This window comes from Oncorhynchus kisutch, linkage group LG14, assembly GCF_002021735.2.
Source record: "Oncorhynchus kisutch isolate 150728-3 linkage group LG14, Okis_V2, whole genome shotgun sequence".
Taxonomy (NCBI): domain Eukaryota; kingdom Metazoa; phylum Chordata; class Actinopteri; order Salmoniformes; family Salmonidae; genus Oncorhynchus; species Oncorhynchus kisutch.
The window spans coordinates 80,639,128-80,663,678 of NC_034187.2; the positions used below are offsets into that span (position 1 = coordinate 80,639,128).

Consider the following 24,551-nt stretch of genomic DNA (forward strand, 5'->3'; position numbering starts at 1 on the left):
AACGTTACCAGGGGATATGGTGCTGCTAGTAGAAGACAACATACTCTGAGTGTTACTTGGGGATATTGTGCTGCTAGTGTGAGATAACATACTCAGAGTGTTACTTGGGGATATTGTGCTGCTAGTAGAAGACAACATACTCTGAACGTTACCAGGGGATATGGTGCTGCTAGTAGAAGACAACATACTCTGAACGTTACCAGGGGATATGGTGCTGCTAGTAGAAGACAACATACTCTGAACGTTACCAGGGGATATGGTGCTGCTAGTAGGAGACAACATACTCTGAGTGTTACTTGGGGATATGGTGCTGCTAGTGTGAGATAACATACTCAGAGTGTTACTTGGGGATATTGGGCTGCTAGTAGAAGACAACATACTCTGAACGTTAACAGGGGATATGGTGCTGCTAGTGTGAGACAACATACTCTGAACGTTACCAGGGGATATGGTGCTGCTAGTAGGAGAATAGTAGGAGCCAGTAGGAGTAGGAGCCAGACAACATTTCAATCAAATCAAATTTATAGTCAGAGTTTAAACAAAGTTGACATACATTATATACAACTAGGTAGAGTAATAGAATTAGAAGATATCCAAATGTACAGTGGGAATAGGTAAACGGTTTAAACACAGTGGGTATACAGTTGAGTTATAGTGGGTATACAGTTGAGTTATAGTGGGTATACAGTTGAGTTATAGTGGGTATACAGTTGAGTTATAGTGGGTTGATATACAGAGGGTATACGGTTGATATACAGGAGATGTACATATTTACAGTATCAGTATGAATATATCTAAATACAGAGAGATGGACAGAGTACAATGCATAATAGTCAAGATATTTTGTGTGCAGTTCAGAGATGGCGTCATGTGGCGTGCAAGCATAGAGTGCATAGTGCTTCAGTCTGTATGGGCCAGATTTCCTGTTGCTGAGGGCCACAGCCCAGGGAAACTTTTCAGGTGGTGGTGGGAGGCTTTGGTCAAATGATTGCTGATCAGAATTTCTACGTCGTTTTCCATTGTGACAGTGACACATTAAAATATGGGCTCGTCCGGGATTTGAACCCGGGACCTCTCGCACCCTAAGCGAGAATCATACCCCTAGACCAACGAGCCACATTCCTATTATTGTATAACACATGATATCATCCATTTTAACTCCAGTGTTACGGATGTTGGGGTAGAATACGCATAGTTAACAGAACTCCTGCTCTCATGGTTGTCATTAGTTACCACAGCCCAAAAGTCAAAATTGTCTATGACGTAAAAATGTATGTTTTGGTCTTCATTTAAAGTTAGGGTTATAGCCACAAGGTGAGCAGTGTAGTTAAGGTTAGGGTTCAAATCAGATTTGCAGAAAGATCGCTCTTCCCTTTTTGTTAATTCCCCGGTTGATTGCAAATTAACGACCAGCTCTCGTCTCCCTATAGTGCAATCCTGATCGACAGATTTGAGTGGCCATTGTCCAAACGCCCCAAAATCGACAGCAGTACCTCTCAGCACCACCAGAAGACAGTGCAGTACCAGAGAAGAATCAAGGTTTTCAGTACATGCGTGGCATTTAAGTGATTTTCAAAATCTCAGTATCCTTTTACAGACAGGCTCGTTGGTCTAGGGGTATGATTCTCGCTTAGGGTGCGAGAGGTCCCGGGTTCAAATCCCGGACGAGCCCTTCTTTTAGACTAGGCCAACCTTCATTGAGAAAATGAAAAGCTTACTCTGTGCCTGTCTGTTCTGTGGGCCTTTCTAGACAATTTGTACAAGGAGTTGTAATATTACTGATGGTAAAACTCTTGGATTGATGTATTTATTTATCCTTTATTGATACCAGTTATCATACTGAAATGAGAGGGGCCAGGATAGTGAGCAATCAAAGATTTGTTTCAAACAATTAACAATACAGAACACATTTAATCAAACCGAGCAATCTGATTTACCGGATAAGTAAAACACAATAACAGCATTCTTCCTCTGCTGTCTAAGTTTGAATTCCTGCTCTCAGAACCATATTTACAGTCATGAAATAAAACAAAATTTGGAATTCAGGTGAACTTTGTTTGTATAGGAGGAAGGAGGTTGTTTTGACTCCTCCACAAAATCCAGAAGGAGGGTTTGATTGAACAGCACCTTGAAAGTAGAGAGGATGAGTAGTAGTGTTCAACTGGACACTGGCAGCCATAGACAGAGATGTCTGGCACTGTTTCATTCTCCACACTCCATTGAAAATGCCTTTCAGTCCAGGATTGGGCTTAATCTGTTAATCTGTGACCGAAACCAAGGCAATAAACCTACCCCAGTGGTGTAGCACAGTTTCACGGGGCCCTGCAAGGTCCAAAAAGGCCCCCCCACTTTAAAACATGTTCTTCTTCCATGGGGCAGAGAGAAAAATGTGCCATATTATAGGGAGCTGTGCAAGTCCCGCAACATCTGTTGACTCATCCAGTTATAACGCATATAATTCACTGGCTTGTATGCGAAGCAGTAATCTGTTGCTTTTATACATGTATTACTACTCAAAGGTCGTCTTTATTCTCGCTCAAAAAACTATGTGGCTTATTTTTCAAATTTCATGTTTCGTTTCTAAATGTCTGCGCAAGAGTGAAGGTTTCCCGCGAGAGAGTAACGGTTAATGTAGATGGATGATCATTATTTGACTACATCAGGCTACCTGTATTTGACATTGTGTTGTCATTTCGCTGAACACTAAATGGTTAAATTGTATTTTTGGCAGTGAAACGAGGCTACTCAGGCGAGAAAAAAACTCACCCAAATGTATAGCCCCGTTGGAAAATATAAATGTACTTTTTTATTTTTTATTTATGTTAATCACATTTTTATTTGGCGTACCCCCGACGGCATTGCTCGTACCCCTGGGGGAATACCTGCTCTAGAGTGATGGATGACTGGGACGTCAGGACACACATGAATTAAAAACATTTATGAAATAAAATGATCCAAAAAGTACTGTTGGGGCTTTTTGTGTTAACACCATTTCAAAAATATTGTTTTCTGAAGAGAGAGAGAGAGAGAGAGAGAGAGAGAGAGAGAGAGAGAGAGAGAGAGAGAGAGAGAGAGAGAGAGAGAGAGAGAGAAGAACAAACACCATTGTAAACACAACCCATATTTATGCTTATTTATTTTATCTTGTGTCCTTTAACCATTTGTACATTGTTAAAACACTGTATATATATATATATAATATGACATTTGTAATGTCTTTACTGTTTTGAAACTTCTGTATGTGTAATGTTTACTGTTAATTTTTTGTTGTTTTTCACTTTATATATTCACTTTGTATGTTGTCTACCTCACTTGCTTTGGCAATGTTAACACATGTTTCCCATGCCAATAAAGCCCTTGAATTGAATTGAAATTGAATTGAGAGAGAGAAAGAGAGAAAGAGAGAGAAAAAAAACATACGTTTTAACCGTTAACTATCAATCACTTCAGATTAAATAATAATTTGGTATGATGAAGCAATAACAAAGGGAGAAACGCAGAGAACGTTTAGATTGTCATTATGGAGACCCCTATTGGATGAATGTGGTAACTCTTCTTCTGTGACGGAAAAAGAAGGGGCTCGTTTTCAGGCCTGGTGGGCGGGATTTGAGTGGTCATTGACATTGGCAGAACATTTCCCTACGCGCCACTGTGTTCCCGAGATTGTGAAGGGACACAAAGATCAGCACGGGGACATGTCGAGAGTTTACATTGGAAGATTGAGCTATCGAGCAAGAGAAAAGGACGTGGAGAAGTTCTTCAAAGGCTATGGGAAGATACTTGAAGTTGACCTGAAAAACGGGTAAACAAAATGAACGCCTCGTCTCGCTCTGTGGTATAGCTAGCCGCGTTGTGTTTGTGGCCTAGTCCTCGTTGCCAGGCCCGAGCCTCTTTTTCAGTTTTAACTGGCGTTTATTGGAAGATTCACGTCAATGACTTTAGTTTGAAGACCTATTTATTATATACTTAGCTAGTTAAGAATTTGAGAAACGTTTTTGCTATAGAAGCAAAGTTGACTAGCGTGGGTTGAGGAGTTAACATACTGTAGCTAGCGTCAATCGTGTTTTGCTAGCTAGCTAAACTGCTAGGAGCACCTCATTGTCGTGTTTGTTTAGACCGAGGATACCTGGTTAGTTAGTTCATTAGCAAGCCAGCTAAAACGCACTAGGCGCTCTTTTCTTTGAATGAAATCGCAGCCACGTGTCAGAAGAGGTAACCTTAGTTTCACGTGTATGACTTCCTCATAACTAAGTTAGCTAGCTAGCATCTTCAAACAACAATTGAATGCTATATTGACTCGCATAACGTTACGAAAATGTTTTTTTTTACTCCCTAACTGGCTTCGGGTAGATACTGTTTATGTAACATAGTTACAGTAGATAGCTTGCGTTACAAATCCAATTGTATTGGTCACAACATACACATGGTTAGCAGATGTTATTGCGAGTGTAGCGGAATGATTGTACAGCCAACGATGATGGTGTCTACTGGCATATTATGGTATCTGGTGGACGGGTCAAACATTTACAAGCACTCTAACCACCAGTATGAATGGCAGTCAAAATCATGTGTTAGTTACTGTAGGTACATGGGTACACAATGTTGACTAAACTCAATATTCTCTTAGCTAGCTAACAGTACTCTGAACTAGACCATACTTACAAGTGGAATTAATGTGGCCCCTCTAACACCCTGCAGTAATAGTAGCACATATGAGAAGATTATAAAATGTTCCATTATGATATATGAAATGGTAATTTGGGTCTGGCGTTAGTAGTTTTTAACTACTCACATCATTTGATCCCAAATCTATGTGCCACCTCATCTCTGGCCTAACATACTGTCTCCTATGTGTAAAGGTATGGGTTTGTTGAATTTGATGACCCCCGCGATGCAGATGATGCTGTGTATGACCTGAATGGGAAAGACCTGTGTGGGGAGAGGGTTATTGTGGAACACACAAAGGGGCCGCGGCGGGACGGCAGCTATGGCTCCGGAGGAGGCGGAGGAGGAGGAGGAGGTGGCGGCGGAGGAGGTGGAAGAAGTAAGTATACAATACAGTGGTGGTTTAACATTAGTGGGGATTTGAGACTGAGGAGGCTAACATGGCAGTGCATAGTATGTGGGATAGGCCACTACTGCATAACATCTCAAGGTTGTCCTTGGTGGTTGTGGTTCATGTAATTGGATTCTTTTACATTAACATTTTGGTTGTTTAGCAGACGTTCTTATCCAGGCCGACTGCATTAAACTTAAGGTAGCTAGCTAAGACAACCACAACGCACAATTTTATGTTTCAAATCTAGTTAATGCTGCCACATCAAATCAAATGCAACTGGGGAGCATCAGTTGTCGTCCATTCTTTACGTAAGTGGTTTTACGTCTTGAAGATGTGTCTAAGTGCCATCTGTTCAAAGGCTTGTTGCTTCCTTGGGGATAGTAGTGATGGAAACTTTGTAAAAAATATACACAAGCAGTACCCTACTGGTATACATGGTCACAGCTGGCACTGTCATCCGTAATTTGGGTTGTGCTCGGCTCACTCCACATTCCCACCACACTGTAAAAGGATGATTCCACCACAAAGTTGGTTTTCTTATTTTTTATTTTTTTGAGGGCATTTCTACATAAAGATCTCTCCCATTTGCTGTAATTTCAGCTAGTTTCAGGGAGAAGTGGTTGCCATCGTTCTGACTCCACTCTTGAATAGGCCACTTGTCGTCTCTTTAATATACAGGCGTGTAGGACAGGTTGCCATGGTTCTGACTACACTCAGGCGTGTAGGACAGGTTGCCGGGTTAGAGAACCACCTTTTCTCTAGCCTTCACGGAGCTCGTACTACAGACTAAGCCCTTCATGGTACTCCACTGTAATTGTTTGACTAATGGGTGTAGAGAAGACATTTTACACTTGAGTAGTTGAGGGAATTCGAATTACATGCACCACTGCCACCAATGACATGCCGTTATCTTGGGAGACGGTATGCTTGATTTAACTTGTTACACGGAAACAAATGCACTTGTGTTCATTCGAATTGTCGGGGGGAAAATGAGAGGGAAACTAGCTTGAGATTTACTACCGTAGAATATTTGCTAGATAAATGAATTGTGATTTTGAATAGAGTAATTTGAGAATCTTGTTTTGAGTAATTTGAGAATCTTGTGTAATTTGTTTAATTCAGGATTCTTTTATTTTGTTTTAATTAAATGAATGTTGAATAATAAAGGTACAGATTTAACAAAGAACCTCCAATGTTTTAATTGAAAGAGTCCTTTGCTGACTGCCTGCCCCTATTGCTGGCCTGGCCATGGTGTCCCCTTTCCAACCAAGAGTGTGGTTTGACCATTCTGGGCCCCTGGGCAGACCAAAAAAGGGAGCCAATGTGAATGAAGACCGCTTGTCCCATTAGTCCCAGGCCGGGTGGTGAGGATGCCATTGGGTTAGGAACAGATGTGGGTTGAGCTCTTATAGGTGCCTGAAACAAATGTGAATATATATTTAGATGTGCTAGTTAGAAACTTTAACTTTAGTGTCACCGTAAGTACTGTCTTCAGCCAATTATATATATTTTTTAAAATCTAGCTTTTCATTTTGATTGTAAGTTTGTATGTACAGTTTTTGTATTCAGTTCTACCCAAACTTGAATCAGGTAGTTATTTATTTGTTTAGATCTTGTTGAAGGGAAGGGATATGTGTTGAGTTTTCTAGACCAGAGTAATGTGTACAGGTTTGATTTCCTTTCATCTTTTTTTTTGGATAGTTTGTCTTTTCCCGTCCCTCCCCGTTTTATAAGTGGCCATTTTGTTTACAGAATGTAGCTTTTTTGAGGTTTAGTATTGAGGCTGTCATCAGTGTGTCCCCTGCTGTAATTACTGCTGCTCTGTCCTTGTTACCTTGAAGGCGGGGGTGGGTACGGGCGTGGTGGCAGAGACCGATATGGCCCACCGGCAAGGACAGACTATCGGCTGATCGTCGAGAACCTGTCCAGTCGCTGCAGCTGGCAGGACCTGAAGGTATGGTGACCCGTTATTCAGCCACGCTAATGATAATACTCTTCTCTTCCTTGTAATTTCGGCATCCTACGTTAATGTTTTGGAGAACGTTTAAGCCCTTTTCACAGAAAAAATTACATGTACGTTTGTGTTGGGGTAATGCTTTTAGAGTACTCTGATTACTCGTTAGTTTGTCAATTTAAGTAATGCTACTTTTTATAGAAGGTAAAGTAAAAATCCATTTTATTTTGCATCAGTCATTATTACATGTTGGTACAGCCAGAGTTATAGATTATGGATGAGGCTATGCAAGCGATTCAAAGGTACTGTGCACCATCTACTGGGCATAAGAAGGACCAACGCACGCAATGCATCTTCAGAGGGTTTATAGTTTTGGCAACTCAAAGTAATGTAACCTGTTACTTTCCACAGTAAGTAACACTGTAAAGTAACCAGTTACCTCTAATGGGCTCCTGAGTGGTGCAGCGGTCTAAGTCACTGCATCCCCGTGCTAGAGGCATCACTACAGACACCCTGGTTCGTATCCGGGCTGTATCACACCTGGTCGTGATTGGGAGTCCCATAAGGTGGCGCACAATTGGCCCAGTGTCGTCCGGGGTTGGCCGGTCTAGGCTGTCATTGTAAATAAGAATTTGTTCTTAACTCACTGGCTTGGTTTAAATAAAGGTTAAACATAATGGAACTAACAATCAGTTTTAAAAGTAACGTTCCCAACACTGCATAAGATTCATTGTTTACAATTGAATAAATGCCCATAATGGCAAATGTGCATAAAGATGGCAGAATTCACATATGATATCAGTGTTTAAGCACTATCCACAGCGTTTTTTTATATATTTTTTTAAACTACGGTGCGCGATAAGGTTCAATGTGCCCATTGGCACAATCTACTTTCTCATTTGTTGTTTACTTTCCGGCGTCTTGGAGCTAAAGTTGGGTTCCTGTGTATACTCTGCTAATGGCGGTACCAAAACCAAGTGACTGAGAGCAATGTACAATAGGACGAACTTAGCAAAACTTTTATGGCAATGCATTCCTGCCGTTTTCCCACCCATACAAGTACATAGGTTGTGTGTATATATATATATATATCTATACATACACACACACTGCTCAAACACTTAAACAACACAATGTAACTCCAAGTCAATCACACTTCTGTGAAATCAAACTGTCCACTTAGGAAGCAACACTGATTGACAATCAATTGCAAGAAGGTTTGCTGTGTCTGTCAGCGTAGTGTCCAGAGCATGGAGGCGCTACCAGGAGACAGGCCAGTACATCAGGAGACGTGGAGGAGGCCGTAGGAGGGCAACAACCCAGCAGCAGGACCGCTACCTCCGCCTTTGTGGAAGGAGGAGCACTGCCAGAGCCCAACACCGTGCAGGACGTTTGGCATTTGCCAGAGAACACCAAGATTGGCAAATTCGCCACTGGCGCCCTGTGCTCTTCACAGATGAAAGCAGGTTCACACTGAGCACATGTGACAGACGTGACAGAGTCTGGAGACGCCGTGGAGAACCTTCTGCTGCCTGCAACATCCTCCAGCATGACCGCTTTTGGCGGTGGGTCAGTCATGGTGTGGGGTGGCATTTATTTGGGGGGCCGCACAGCCCTCCATGTGCTCGCCAGACGTAGCCTGACTGCCATTCGGTTCCGAGATGAGATCCTCAGAGATCCTGTGAGACCATATGCTGGTGCGGTTGGCCCTGGGTTCCTCCTAATACAAGACAATGCTAGACCTCATGTGGCTGGAGTGTCAGCAGTTCTTGCAAGAGGAAGGCATTGATGCTATGGACTGGCCCGCCCGTTCCCCAGACCTGAATCCAATTGAGCACATCGCCCCATCCACCAACCTAATATGTTGCACCACAGACTGTCCAGGAGTTGGCGGATGCTTTAGTCCAGGTCTGGGAGGAGATCCCTCAGGAGACCATCCGCCACCTCATCAGGAGCATGCCCAGGTGTTGTAGGGAGGTCATACAGGCACGTGGAGGCCACACACACTACTGAGCCTAATTTTGACTTGTTTTAAGGACATTACATCAAAGGTGGATCCGCCTGTAGTGTGGTTTTCCACTTTAATTTTGAGTGTGACTCCAAATCCAGACCTCCCTGGGTTGATAAATTTGATTTCCATTGATAATGTGTGATTTTGTTGTCAGCACATTCAACTATGTAAAGAAAAAAGTATTTAATAAGAATATTTCATTCATTCAGATCTAGGATGTGTTATTTTAGTGTTCCCTTTATTTTTTTGAGCAGTGTATATATCATGACACATGTCTAACATATACAACATTTAAATCATGTATATTAATTCAATAGGATCTTTGGTTTTCTCACCTAATCCCCACCTTTCCTGTCCTTCACCAGGACTACATGAGGCAGGCGGGTGAGGTGACGTATGCTGACACCAATAAGGGGCGCAGGAACGAGGGTGTGATAGAGTTCAGGCTGTACTCTGACATGAAGAGAGCCCTGGAGAAGCTGGATGGCACCGAGGTGAACGGCAGGAAGATCCGGCTGATTGAGGACCGCCCCGGGGCCAAACGGAGCAAGCGCTCCTACTCGCGCAGTCGCAGCCGCTCCCGGTAAATAAGAATGTGGGGTTGCGTCCCAAAAAGCTCACTCTAGTCCACTGCTTTTGACAAAGGGCCCGTATGGCTCTGTGGGGAATAGACTACCATTTGGAATGCACACTGAGACTGTTATGCAAGATTATTTGTTGGTCAGTCAATCTTTAATCAGCGACTGAGTAGAATTTCTGCTTTTAAACATGGTCTCTGTATTAGAGGGGATGTGGCGATTTCAGTTGCCCCCCCCCACACACACACACACACAAACACACACACACACAAATGTATTGCTTTCCCACCAGTTCACAACTACATATGAACTCTCATCACCCTAACCCCTCAGGGTACATGGCTTACCGTGAATCTACGTTCTCCTCCCTCTTGTCTCCAGGTCTCGCTCCAGGAGCCGTAGGTCCCGTAAGAGCCGCAGTGACAGCAGCAGTCGCTCCCGCTCCAGGTGAGGCTCAGAGTGCAGGCAACGTTTAACTCATAGACCCATACTCAAGGGTGACCCCTGACATGTGTCCCAAATGGCACCCTATTCCTTATGTAGTGCACTACTTGCAACCAGGGCCTGTAGGGCTTCAGTCAAAAGTAGAGCACTATATAGGGTGCCGTTTGGAACTATATAGGGAAGAAGGTGCTGTTTGGAACTATCTAGGGAAGAAGGTGCCGTTTGGAACTATATAGGGAAGAAGGTGCCGTTTGGAACTATCTAGGGAAGAAGGTGCCGTTTGGAACTATCTAGGGAAGAAGGTGCCGTTTGGAACTATATAGGGAAGAAGGTGCCGTTTGGAACTATATAGGGAAGAAGGTGCCGTTTGGAACTATATAGGGAAGAAGGTGCCGTTTGGAACTATATAGGGAAGAAGGTGCCGTTTGGAACTATATAGGGAAGAAGGTGCCGTTTGGAACTATATAGGGAAGAAGGTGCCGTTTGGAACTATATAGGGAAGAAGGTGCCGTTTGGAACTATATAGGGAAGATGGTGCCGTTTGGAACTATATATAGGGAAGAGGGTGCCGTTTGGAACTATATAGGGGAGAAGGTGCCGTTTTCTGAGGGATCTCTTTGTAGACTTTCCTTTTGCAGACTTGTTGCACTCAAGTGACATCAACAGTAACAAGTTACAATTTGTGGTTTTCTTCAAATCTGTTTACCAAGAGCTCTTGCCTCAATATGGACCTTGTGTAGCTCCCCAGATGTCCTGACAGATGTCTTAACCAGCTAGTGCTAGGAGTGGTGGCTATTTCTACATCGCCTCATTTCAAGTGCATATGAGGTAACTGTCTGCTCCTTTCTATTTCCCAGGGGTGCTGGCTCCCGCTCCCGTAGCCGATCCCACAGCAAGAAGGACAAGACCAAGGGCAGCAGAGATGAGGAGCGCACCAACGGTGCCCACAAGGCCAAGGAGGGGCGCGGGGCCCGCAGCAAGAGCCGCAGTAGGAGCCGCAGCAAGAGCAAAAAGAGCAGCAAGAAAGAAGGGAAGAAGAGCAGGAAGGATGAGTCCAGATCCAGATCCCGCTCCAGATCAGCAGCTAAGGATCGCTCCCGGAAGTCGGGTTCAAAGAGCCGCGAGCCAGCCAAGAGCGATGACGAGGGAGCTGCAGCTGAGAAGGGGGCCGCCCGTTCCCGCTCTCGCTCCCACACCCCTGCCGAATCCAAACCCAAGTCAAAGTCCAAATCTCCATCTCCCTCCCCGGCCAAAGCCCGCTCCCGTTCCCCCTCCGTCTCCCGCTCAGAGTCCCACTCCAAATCTCGCTCCGCGTCTCGTTCTCGCTCCCGCTCTCTATCAGAGTCCTGAGCTGGGATGGCAGCATAACCCAGCAGTCGTGCCCCCCCCTGTTTGTTCTCGTCCCCTATCCCCCACCCCTGCGTCTGTCTCTTTTCGTTTTTTGATAAAATAGTTGTAGGAAGAAAAAAAAAACAGGCTCGTGCTCAGTGTCTTTCACTCACTCTTCCCCATTTCTTTTAAATATACAGTGTTTTATTGGTCATTCTGCTTCTTTTTCCGGTAGTCTCTTAATCAAGGTGTTTTGTAAGATATTAAATATGTGAAGGAAGTTCGAGGGTATTTGCTTGGATAGATTTTTCTAAGTTGAAATGGGAATGTGCTGTAGTAAAGTGTCTTAAACTTTGTATCAATACTAGCAAACTGTGCTGTCGATGTTGTGCGAGGGTGGTAGCTGTTTCATTCCGTTGTTGCATCTTTTCACTTCGTGGGAAATCCTTTTACCCAGTTACTTAAATAAAAAACGCCTGATCTGGAATGTTTAGAGTTGTTTTTGTCTCGTCGCTTAAATAAGATTTAAATAATACACATTTTACCCTTTAATGTGTGTGTAATTTACTCTATTTATACTAGGGATATTACTTTTCAACAGTAACATTTCAGAAATGGCTATGAGGACATCTTTGAGTTGAAAGAAAATGCCTGAATTGTTATAAGTTCTAGGTTTTGTTTTTCCACAGAAGACATTTAGTTCTGGGTGCTGCGATTAGTGCAGTTGGAACTTACTACCACTAGCTTGGTCCCAGGTGTGCTATCATGTCAACCTCTCGTAGCTTTTGTATGAGTCGTCATATCCATAAAACCTAGCAGTCAAAACGGAAATGGTTTTTCCACCATTCATTTTAACCATAGGGGATTTTACCCTGGGGTGATATTTTGATAAGTGTAAATCTCTGTAGGACAAGGGGACGTTTTATCAATACATTTGCATTCATTTTACGCACACACATTCACACAATGTCCTGCTACCCAGCCGACAAGGATTATGGGCCGTGAAAACAGTGAGAATCTCTCCCTCAAGACACTATAATAGACACATTGTTTGACTACACACATTAATTATAACTTTATGATTCTGTTACATCCTTAGAAAGCATGAGCTCTTAAGTTGGGAAAATCTTGTGCAAAACACAGACGCATGTCCCTAGCTGTGTGTTGCCGCTTTCCATGTCTGTCGCTTGTGAGGTGTGGAAACACTTAGTTGCTTTTATGAATTTTGTCTTGCTGCTTTTTGTTCTATGTTGCTCTGTCTGTATGCTATGTCTTGCTTGTCCTATGTTGCTATTGTCTATATTGTAATTGTTTTTAATAACCTGCCCAGGGACTGCGGTTGAAAATTAGCCGGCTGGCTAAAACCGGCACTTTTACTGAAACGTTGATTAATGTGCACTGTCCCTGTAAATAAAAATAAACTCAACTCAACTTTATGATTCTTGTCAATTTCTACAATTACATGGTTTCTGGGTGGACTATTCTAATCATTCCTTTAAAGCTATAAATTCCATCAACAATTTACCAGCAAATGAAATGCTAATAAGCAATTTCAAACCAGAGTAAATTGAGTCTAATATATGAGTCACCTTGTCCAAGAGAGATTTACATGGTTATCAAAACGTAACGCCAGGGTACGCCAACACGAAACAGCCCTTATTTTAAAAGTCCAAACTTCCCTACGAGAAAAATGAATGGTGGAAAAACAGTAGGAACCATTTCCATGTTGGACCGCTAGGTTTTATGGGTATTATGACACACCTCCACTTCGGGGCTCCATAGTCGTGCCAAATGCAATGCAATAACATGTTTGGCGTGATAATGAGCGATAAGGATTTGGTAAGCGCAGAATCAGACTGGCAACCGGGTTACTACACAATTATCGTGGCAACAAGAACGGATGGTGACCCATTGCGGGCCATAGGTTTGGTGTTTATGTGCCCTTGTTTAGCCACAAGATGGCGTAGTGGACAGTATTCCATCCGTGTTGAAATAAATGCCCTCGCTGTCAATGAAATAACTCTTCCTTAGCAATGAGAATAATGAATAACTATGGGAATATAATTAATGTCCAAGTTCAACCAATGTTTTAGTTATCACAATTATTAATTGCTGCCATTAAAGCTCATTTGAATGAGTAGGGACGTATATAATTGGTATATGTATCACAGTTTCCCAGGCACATTTAAATACCTATATGATTGTATGGGTGTAGGCCTCTTCTGTTTGTCACTCAAAGCATGTAGAAATCTGAATTATTTCAAGATAAGCTTAGCCTACCATATTCGTCCATGGATGGACGTATGTAGCCTATTTTAGAGGATGTCTGAGACCACTAACAGGCTAGCGTACTATTAAAATGGTCGGTTGGTCAGTCAGTCAACAGTACGCATCTCACCTACTAGTTCACGATTAAGTCTAAACTATCCATACCAGCTGCAATTGGCTCTCAATACGCTATACTATAGTATAGTATTTATATTCTTTTTGTGTCTATTGTCATGTGTTCTTATTACGCGCTGCAAAATTAATTGCCCCCGCGGATAATAAAGACTACTCTACTCTAAAGCATAAAGAATGATCCAAAATGCACGCGTATGCATTAAGCAACAGCAGCCTACTCAAATGCTCCATTTCTACGGAGGAGCAGTGCGCATCGCACCAGGGTTCGTGAAGGAAAGGAGGCGCCAAGGAAAAGTAGCAGTGGGAATTCGGTCCGTTTTGTGAGGGGGCGGTCGCATGTAGCGTAAATTTTGGTCTAAGGCTTTTGAAAATGCCTATTTCCCTGCAGTAACAAACGACAACGATATAGGCTATAGAAACTTACTGAATAAGAGACGGAGCACATATTAGACTGCGAGCAACAGAACCACGCACATCCTTGATTTTTCCGTTTTGGATTTAAACTACAGGCAAATTAAATTGCTTGACGGATATCACAATATTTTAAAGCTATATGAGGGAACAAACCAAACGATACTGTATCGACATGTGTCGGGGGACAATGAATACAACCGAAGAATACGGCATCAAAGGCAAGTAGGCTATAACTTTCCCCGGTAACCTTCAAAAGTAGCCTAGGCTATCACCCAGCCGGTAGTTGAAGTATGATTATTACAACGAGAGCGGCAACTTCAGACAATTGACGTTGAAACGTTGTAGCAGCCTTTTCTGAGAGGTCTGAAGAGAGAAAGATTGTATTTGCTGAAGTTCAAGACAAATCAATCACGGTCTGGTTTCCCCTCTCCTATGCCTATTTCAACTGTGGGTTATTTTGGAGATTGTATATTTAGAGGAAATCAAGATGACATTTTCCCGCGGAAACCTTAATCAGTTAATTGATACAGGCAATGTATCAACAGTCAGCACCGAAGGAATTGCAACACCGCTCCATAGTTCCCCCCCCTTCCGCAGCCTGCTATGCCGCGACCGACATAGAACCGTTATTTGCCGGGGGGGGCGGGAAACGTTTGTAACGTTTTCCCAATATAGGTATGATATTATACAGGGTAATTGGTCGAATACCATGCAGTTAATTTGGAGTGCGTGTAATAGCATTTTGCACGAAATATGTGTAGGCTAAGTTATTGATAGGATAAGCAATGCAGGTAAAATATAATAACGGAAAAATATTGCAAGCATGACGCATGCATTTACTCCTACATAGTATGTGGACCTCTCTTGCATAGCAAAGGATCTTGGCAATCATCAAAATAATTGTTTGCCCAGCGTCGTGCACGTCTAGGAACAGGATTGAGAAAAATTAAATTGCCTCAAGGGTATGTCGATTTCCATGGGGAAATAAAACATTGAAGTAAAACCATTAAAAGGCAGAAACTGTCACATGACTTGAATTTTGAGAGTAGACTGTCAAATTCAGATTGCCCATGCAAAGGTTCCTTCTCTCCCTGCTGTAAGTGGCTGTCTTGGGACCGAAGGCACTTAGCTAATTATATAGCCTAATATATCTCATATAGAATTCAAACCCATAGATTGATCTTATTCCAATGTTATGTAGTACTGCTTGTGACTTGATGCCAGTGTTTGGCCATACTCCACATTCCTGACTGGCTAATGGAAGGTGAGGTCTGGTTTGCCTCATTAAAAATACCATATCAGTGGCCATATGAGCGAGCGAATGATCTTGCCCCAGGAAGCCAGGCAACTAGAGAGAATGATCTTGCCCCAGGAAGCAAGGCAACTAGAGGGAATTTTCTTGCCCCAGGAAGCCAGACAACTAGATGGAATGTTCTTGCCCCAGGAAGCCAGGCAACTAGATGGAATGTTTTTGCCCCAGGAAGCCAGACAACTAGATGGAATGTTCTTGCCCCAGGAAGCCAGACAACTAGATGGAATGTTCTTGCCCTAGGAAGCCAGGCAACTAGAGGGAATGTTTCTTGCCCCAGGAAGCCAGACAACTAGATGGAATGTTCTTGCCCCAGGAAGCCAGACAACTAGATGGAATGTTCTTGCCCCAGGAAGCCAGGCAACTAGAGGGAATGTTCTTGCCCCAGGAAGCCAGACAACTAGATGGAATGTTCTTGCCCCAGGAAGCCAGACAACTAGATGGAATGTTCTTGCCCTAGGAAGCCAGGCAACTAGAGGGAATGTTCTTGCCCTAGGAAGCCAGACAACTATTCTTAGAACTATTTAGGAGCTGTAATGCTCTCATTTGGACTATAGCTAATGTAATTCAGTATCAGCAGCTTTTAACTATCCAGATCACCCAGATGGGATTCAAACCTACAACCCTCTGGTTAGGATACAGTCTGGTATCCAACCCCTGACGCTGGTCATAGTAGACTCCTTGGTCCTGTACACAGTCAGGTTGTCCAACTGATGTACAACACATTTGACACAATCATTTTTCTGCACATATATGATTAGTCCCTACACAAGCATTGTGGAAACAATGGTTGTGTAGACATTTTTGTGCCACAAAGGGTGTTTCTCAATATGCATACTACTGTGCGCCACACTCTTATGCTGCTAGTGCATTCTCTGAAGACGTTCTCTTGAGTGTGTTTTTGTGAGGACGAGAGTGTGGAGAATGCATTAAACAGTACATTTGAGAAGCACTCGCATTCCCCTCTACTGCATTACCTTCCACTCCCTTACTGTATTACCTCCCACTCCCCCTACTGCATTACCTCACGCTGCTCCTCCCCCTACTGTATTACCTCCCACTCCCCCTACTGCATTACCTCACGCTGCTCCTCCCCCTACTGCATTACCTCATGCTGCTCCTCCCCCTACTGCATTACCTCATGCTGCTCCTCCCCCTACTGCATTACCTCACGCTGCTCCTCCCCCTACTGCATTACATCATGCTGCTCCTCCCCCTACTGCATTACCTCACGCTGCTCCTCCCCCTACTGCATTACCTCATGCTGCTCCTCCCCCTACTGCATTACCTCACGCTGCTCCTCCCCCTACTGTATTACCTCACGCTGCTCCTCCCCTACTGTATTACCTCACGCTGCACCTCCCCCTACTGTATTACCTCACGCTGCACCTCCCCCTACTGTATTACCTCACGCTGCTCCTCCCCCTACTGTATTACCTCACGCTGCTCCTCCCCCTACTGTATTACCTCCCACTCCCCCTACTGCATTACCTCACGCTGCTCCTCCCCCTACTGCATTACCTCATGCTGCTCCTCCCCCTACTGCATTACCTCACGCTGCTCCTCCCCCTACTGTATTACCTCACGCTGCTCCTCCCCTACTGTATTACCTCACGCTGCACCTCCCCCTACTGTATTACCTCACGCTGCACCTCCCCCTACTGTATTACCTCACGCTGCACCTCCCCCTACTGTATTACCTCACGCTGCTCCTCCCCCTACTGTATTACCTCACGCTGCGTCTCCCCCTACTGTATTACCTCACGCTGCTCCTCCCCCTACTGTATTACCTCACGCTGCTCCTCCCCTACTGTATTACCTCACGCTGCACCTCCCCCTACTGTATTACCTCACGCTGCACCTCCCCCTACTGTATTACTTCCCACTCTCCCTACTGTATTACCTCCCACTCCCCCTACTGTATTACCTCACGCTGCTCCTCCCCCTACTGTATTACCTCCCACTCCCCCTACTGTATTACCTCACGCTGCTCCTCCCCCTACTATATTACCTCACGCTGCTCCTCCCCCTACTGTATTACCTCACGCTGCTCCTCCCCCTACTGTTTTACCTCACGCTGCTCCTCCCCCTACTATATTACCTCACGCTGCACCTCCCCCTACTGTATTACCTCACGCTGCTCCTCCCCCTACTGTATTACTTCACGCTGCTCCTCACCCTACTATATTACCTCACGCTGCTCCTCACCCTACTGTATTACCTCACGCTGCTCCTCCCCCTACTGTATTACCTCACGCTGCTCCTCCCCCTACTGTATTACCTCACGCTGCTCCTCCCCCTACTGTATTACCTCACGCTGCTCCTCCCCCTACTGTATTACCTCACGCTGCTCCTCCCCCTACTGTATTACCTCACGCTGCTCCTCCCCCTACTGTATTACCTCACGCTACACCTCCCCCTACTGTATTACCTCACTCTGCACCTCCCCCTACTGTATTACCTCACTCTGCACCTCCCCCTACTGTATTACCTCACTCTGCACCTCCCCATTCACTGAACCTTCTTCCACAATAGAGACGAAACAAGATATACACCAAACAAACGTTTTAATTAATGATAACCAGCTAGCTATATGTGAATCGAAATAATCTAGGTAGCCAGCTAGTTAAACAGTCAAACATGTTTAGTAACACTAATGTTTCGTGGGTAGCTAGCTACCAATTATTCATGGTTAGCTAGCTAGCCAGTTAGCCCTATTGAATTACTATGGACTTACACATTCACTGAACCTTCTTCCAGACAGGACAATGGCAATAGAGATAAAACAAGATATACAAAAAGAAAACGTTTTACTTCATAACTATCAGCCAGCTATATGTGAATCGTAATAATGTAGCAAACCAGGAGACCTAAAACTAAAGGGTAGTCAATTCTTTGTGTCTATCTGGCTAGCTAACAGTAGTAGTTAGCCCTATTGACTTACTATGGCCTTGTGCACACTACAGTGGGTCTATAGTGAAGGCAGGTTAACATGCCAAAATTAACACAGCATGTATTTATTAACGTATCGAGATAAAAAAAAAAAATGTAGTCCGGAAACATGTGAAATGTGAATAGGCAACATTTACTTCTGAAGTCGGAGTGTATTTTCTCTCGTTGCAGCTCAAATAATGGCCGTCATTGATTTCAAGAAATTTAGCTGCGATTTTATTTTTGTACGAGGTTTCGTCATATTTCTGTGCAAACTTTCTGTTGAAGCGGTCATAGATGCATGTTTCAAATTATGTACGAACACAGAGTTCGCATTCGAGAAGAGCACGGTAGGATGCATTTTGATAAACACCCAATGTTTGTGTTTTATCACAAAAGCAACAGTTGTATCACAACCATTGTGTCAAATGTGTTGTACAGCCTGAGTGTATATGGGCCTTAGTGGATCATTAAAACTTGAATCTGATCATCATCATCTTTCTAACTGATCTGAATCACTCTCCTTGCGTCCCAAATGGCTCCCTATTCTCTTTACAGTGCACTACTTTTGACCAGAGCATAGGGATCTAGGGTGCCATTCAGGACGCTGTTGTTGTCTAAACCAGCCCTGCATCTCCATTGAGGTCAAATAAGCCAAACAAAATCAGGACGGGATCCAAAGCAGTGTTGTAAATTACATGCCACAGAGTAGAGAGAACCGTCAATGTTGTTCAAACCCAGTGAATACATCAGAGGGCATGGTGTGTGGTCAGGGGCATGGTGTGTGGCCAGGGGCATGGTGGCCAAGGCATGGTGTGTGGCCAGGGGCATGGTGGCCAGGGGCATGGTGTGTGGCCAGGGGCATGGTGGCCAAGGGCATGGTGGCCAAGGGCATGATGGCCAGGGGCATGGTGTGTGGTCAGGGGCATGGTGGCCAGGGGCATGGTGTGTGGTCAGGGGCATGGTGGCCAGGGGCATGGTGGCCAGGGGCATGGTGGCCAAGGGCATGGTGGCCAAGGGCATGGTGGCCAGGGGCATGGTGTGTGGTCAGGGGCATGGTGGCCAGGGGCATGGTGTGTGGTCAGGGGCATGGTGGCCAGGGGCATGGTGGCCAGGGGCATGGTGTGTGGTCAGGGGCATGGTGTGTGGTCAGGGGCATGGTGTGTGGCCAGGGGCATGGTGGCCAAGGGCATGGTGTGTGGCCAGGGGCATGGTGTGGGGCCAGGGGCATGGTGTGGGGCCAGGGGCATGGTGGCCAAGGGCATGGTGTGTGGCCAGGGGCATGGTGTGTGGCCAGGGGACATGGTGTGTGGCCAGGGGCATGGTGTGTGGTCAGGGGCATGGTGGCCAGGGGCATGGTATGTGGTCAGGGGCATGGTGTGTGGCCAGGGGCATGGTGGCCAAGGGCATGGTGTGTGGTCAGGGGCATGGTGTGTGGCCAGGGGCATGGTGGCCAGGGGCATGGTGTGTGGTCAGGGGCATGGTGTGTGGCCAGGGGCATGGTGGCCAAGGGCATGGTGTGTGGCCAGGGGCATGGTGTGGGGCCAGGGGCATGGTGTGGGGCCAGGGGCATGGTGGCCAAGGGCATGGTGTGTGGCCAGGGGCAGGGTGGTCAGGGGCATGGTGTGTGGCCAGGGGCATGGTGGTCAGGGGCATGGTGTGTGGCCAGGGGCATGGTGTGTGGCCAGGGGCATGGTGTGTGGCAAGGGGCATGGTGTGGGGCCAGGGGCATTGTGTGTGGCCAGGGGCATGGTGGCCAGGGGCATGGTGGTCAGGGGCTTGGTGTGTGGCCAGGGGCAAGGTGTGGGGCCAGGGGCATGGTGTGTGGCCAGGGGCATGGTGTGTGGCCCGGGGCATGGTGTGTGGCCAGGGGCATGGTGTGTGGCCAGGGGCATGGTGTGTGGTCAGGGGCATGGTGTGTGGTCAAAGGCATGGTGTGTGGTCAGGGGCATGGTGGCCATGGGCATGGTGTGTGGCCAGGGGCATGGTGTGTGGCCAGGGGCATGGTGTGTGGCCAGGGGCATGGTGTGGGGCCAGGGGCATGGTGTGGGGCCCGGGGCATGGTATGTGGCCAGGGGCATGGTGGTCAGGGGCATGGTGTGTGGCCAGAGGCATGGTGTGTGACCAGGGGCATGGTGTGTGACCAGGGGCATGGTGTGTGGCCAGGGGCATGGTGTGTGGCCAGGGGCATGGTGTGTGGCCAGGGGCATGGTGGTCAGGGGCATGGTGTGTGGTCAGGGGCATGGTGGCCAGGGGCATGGTGTGTGGTCAGGGGCATGGTGGCCAGGGGCATGGTGTGTGGTCAGGGGCATGGTGGCCAGGGGCATGGTGTGTGGTCAGGGGCATGGTGGCCAGGGGCATGGTGTGTGGTCAGGGGCATGGTGGCCAGGGGCATGGTGTGCGGTCAGGGGCATGGTGGCCAGGGGCATGGTGTGTGGTCAGGGGCATGGTGGCCAGGGGCATGGTGGCCAGGGGCATGGTGGCCAGGGGCATGGTGGTCAGGGGCATGGTGGTCAGGGGCATGGTGGCCAGGGGCATGGTGGCCAGGGGCATGGTGTGTGGCCAGGCGTTCAAATGTTTAGTTGAATAATGAAAACATTTACATTCCAGAATCCACTCCCGAGCATTCGACTCCCGAGCATTCGACTCCCGAGCGTTTGACTCCCGAGCGTTCGACTCCCGAGCGTTCCACTCCCGAGCATTCCACTCCTGAGCATTCCACTCCCGAGCATTCCACTCCTGAGCATTCGACTCCCGAGCATTCCACTCCTGAGCATTCCACACCCGAGGATTCCACTCCCGAGCATTCCACTCCCGAACATTCCACTCCCGAACATTCCACTCCCGAGCATTCCACTCCCGAGCATTCCACTTCTGAGCATTCGACCCCCGAGCATTCCACTCCCGAACATTCCACTCCCGAACATTCCACTCCCGAACATTCCACTCCCGAACATTCCACTCCTGAGCATTCCACTTCTGAGCATTCCACTGTGCTTGACTCTCTCTTAAAATCAGTGATGACAGGCTGGGTGTTACGTAGTTCAGACAATGAGACACTTTAAAAGCAGTGCATAAGTCACCTTCATTTAGAGTATAAAGAAAACAACCACCAGTGATGCTCTCTGAGCAAAAATACAACCATGAACTCTGAGTTTCTGGGAAAAAAAACCCTATTGACATTTGATCAGATAGCTTTATTGCCCTGTACAGTTTCCCTTTCACATAAATAGTTGAAGTCGAAAGTTTACATACACTTAGGTTGGAGTCATTAAAACTCGTTTTTCAACCACTCCACAAATTTCTTGTTAACAAACAATAGTTTTAGCAAGTCGGTTAGGACATCTACTTTGTGCATGACAGTAATTTTTCCAGAAATTGTTTACAAACAGATTATTTCACTTATAATTCACTGTATCACAATTCCATTGGGTCAGAAGTTTACATACACTAAGTTGACTGTGCCTTTTAAACAGCTTGGAAAATTCCAGAAAATGATGTCATAGCTTTAGAAGCGTCTGATAGGCTAATTGACATCATTTGGGTCAATTGGAGGTGTACCTGTGGATATATTTCAAGACATACCTTGAAACTCAGTGCCTCTTTGCTTGACAATCATGGGAAAATCCCCCAAAAATCTGCCAAAAGATTGTAGACCACCACAAGTCTGGTTCATCCTTCGGAGCAATTTCCAAACGTCTGAAGGTACCACGTTAATCTGTACAAACAATAGTATGCAAGTATAAACACCATGGGACCACGCAGCCGTCATACCGCTCAGGAGGAGACGCGTTCTGTCTCCTAGAGATGAACGTACTTTGGTGCAAAAAGTGCAAATCAATCCCAGAACAACAGCAAAGGACCTTGTGAAGATGCTAGTGGAAACCGGTAGAAAAGTATCTATATCCACAGTAAAACGAGTCCTATAGTGACATAACCTGAAAGGCCACTCAGCAAGGAAGAAGCCACTGCTCCAAAACCGCCATAAAAAAGCCAGACTACGGTTTGCAACTGCACATGGGGACAAAGATCTTACTTTTTGGAGAAATGTCCTCTAGTCTGATGAAACAAAAATAGAACTGTTTGGTCATAATGACCATCGTTATGTTTGGAGGAAAAAGGGGGAGTCTTGCAAGTCAAAGAACATCATCCCAAATGTGAAGCACGGGGATGGCAACATCATGTGGTGGGGGTGCTTTGCTGCAGGAGGGACTCGTGCACTTCACAAAATAGATGCTTCATGAGGAAGGACAATTCTGGATTTATTGAAACAACATCTCAAGACATCAGTCAGGAAGTTAAAGCTTGGTCGCAAATGGGTCTTCCAAATGGACATTGACCCCAAGCATACTTCCAATTTAAAGGCAATGCTACCAAATACTAATTGAGTGTATGTAAACCTCTGACCCACCGGGAATGTGATGAAAGAAATAAAAGCTGAAATAAATCATTCTCTCTACTATTATTCTGACATTTAACATTCTTAAAATAAAGTGGTGATCCTAACTGACCTAAAACAGGGCATTGTTACTGGTATTAAATGTCAGGAATTGTGAAAACTGAGTTTAAATGTATTTGGTTAAGGTGTATGTAAACTTCCGACTTCAACTGTACACATACAGTACCAGTCAAAAGTGTGGACACACCTACTCAAAGGTTTTTCTTTATTTTTTATTATTTTCTACATTGTAGAGTAATATTGAAGCCATCAACCATGAAATAACATATGGAATCATGTGGTAACAAAAAAACTGTTTAACAAATCAAAATGTATTTTATATTTTAAATTCTTCAAAGTAGTTACCCTTTACCTTGATAACAGCTTTGCACACTCTTGGCATTCTCTCAACCAACTTCACCTGGAATGCTTTTCCAACAGTCTTGAAGGAGTTCCCACATATGCTGAGCACTTGTTGGCTGCTTTTCCTTCACTCTGCAGTCCAACTCATTCCAAACCATCTCAATTGGGTTGAGGTCGGGAGATTGTGGAGGCCAGGTCATCTGATGCAGCACTCCATCACTCACCTTCTTGGTCAAATAGCCCTTACACAGCTTGGAGGTGTGTTGGGTCATTTGTCCTGTTGAAAAACAAATGATAGTCTCACTAAGCGCAAACCATATGGGATGGCGCATCATTGCAGAATGTTTCTTCTTATTGGTTTTCTTTAGTAGTGGTTTCTTTGCAGCAATTCGACCATGAAGGCCTGATTTATGCAGTCTCCTCTGAACAGTTGAGGTTGAGATGTGTATGTTACTCGAACTCTGTGAAGCATTTATTTGGTCTGCAATCTGAGGAGCAGTTAACTCTAATGAACTTATCCTCTGCAGCAGAGGAAGCTCTTCCTTTCTTGTGGCGGTCCTCATGAGAGCCAGTTTCATCATAGCGATTGATGGTTTTTGCGAAGTTGTATACAACAGCCAATTCCGGGACATAGACATGTCTTATATGGGCAGAAAACTTAAATTCTTGTTAATCTAACCGCAGTTTCACATTTACAGTAGCTATTACAACAAAAAAATACCATGCTATTGTTTGAGGATAGTGCACTACAACAAAACACATCACGGCAGCTGGTTTGATGCATTCACCTCTGAAGGTAAATAATGTACTTACATTCAGTAATCTTGCACTGATTTTGTCATCCTGATTTGTCATCCAGCCATCTAGATGTGTGAAGGTTAGTGGCTTTTTTGTAGGGAAGCTAATGATCCATCATGTATGACATTCCTGGTAGTGTGTAAACTTACATTTTTTATTACCATAGCATTTTTGTATGTTCTCTATAGTTATGTACTTGAAAATGTTTAAATTGACCAATTCGGTACATTTGTGCAAACTCCTGTCAGACAAAATGTTGTGTAGTGATGTAATTCTTCACTGGATCAGTCTGAAACTTTGCACACACGCTGCTGCCATCTTGTGGACAACATCTAAATTACACCTAAAATCCTATCTCAATGTATGGCCTTTCTTGCATTTCATAGACGATGAAAATAAGAGAACGCATGTTTTTTTCTTTGTATTATCTTTTACCAGATTTAATGTGTTATATTCTCCTACATTAATTTCACATTTCCACAAACTTCAGTGTTTCCTTTCAAATGTTATCAAGAATATC

The 24,551-nt window shown here is 45.1% G+C and overlaps 1 protein-coding gene and 2 non-coding genes across 3 annotated transcripts; 2 read left to right on the plus strand and 1 right to left on the minus strand.

Annotated features, from left to right (window-relative positions):
• Nucleotides 1-1,044: 1,044 nt before the first annotated feature.
• trnap-agg (transfer RNA proline (anticodon AGG)) lies at nucleotides 1,045-1,116 on the minus strand. Its single transcript has one exon. It is a non-coding gene; the product is annotated as a tRNA-Pro (tRNA).
• A 484-nt stretch (nucleotides 1,117-1,600) lies between these two features.
• Nucleotides 1,601-1,672, plus strand: trnap-agg (transfer RNA proline (anticodon AGG)). Its single transcript has one exon. It is a non-coding gene; the product is annotated as a tRNA-Pro (tRNA).
• A 1,920-nt stretch (nucleotides 1,673-3,592) lies between these two features.
• Nucleotides 3,593-11,866, plus strand: LOC109876525 (serine/arginine-rich splicing factor 4). Its single transcript, XM_020468932.2, has 6 exons — nucleotides 3,593-3,802; nucleotides 4,860-5,044; nucleotides 6,901-7,013; nucleotides 9,390-9,607; nucleotides 9,984-10,049; nucleotides 10,904-11,866. The coding sequence occupies exons 1-6, from the start codon at nucleotides 3,696-3,698 to the stop codon at nucleotides 11,394-11,396; spliced, it is 1,182 nt and encodes a 393-aa protein (XP_020324521.1). The 5' UTR covers nucleotides 3,593-3,695; the 3' UTR covers nucleotides 11,397-11,866.
• Nucleotides 11,867-24,551: the final 12,685 nt, after the last annotated feature.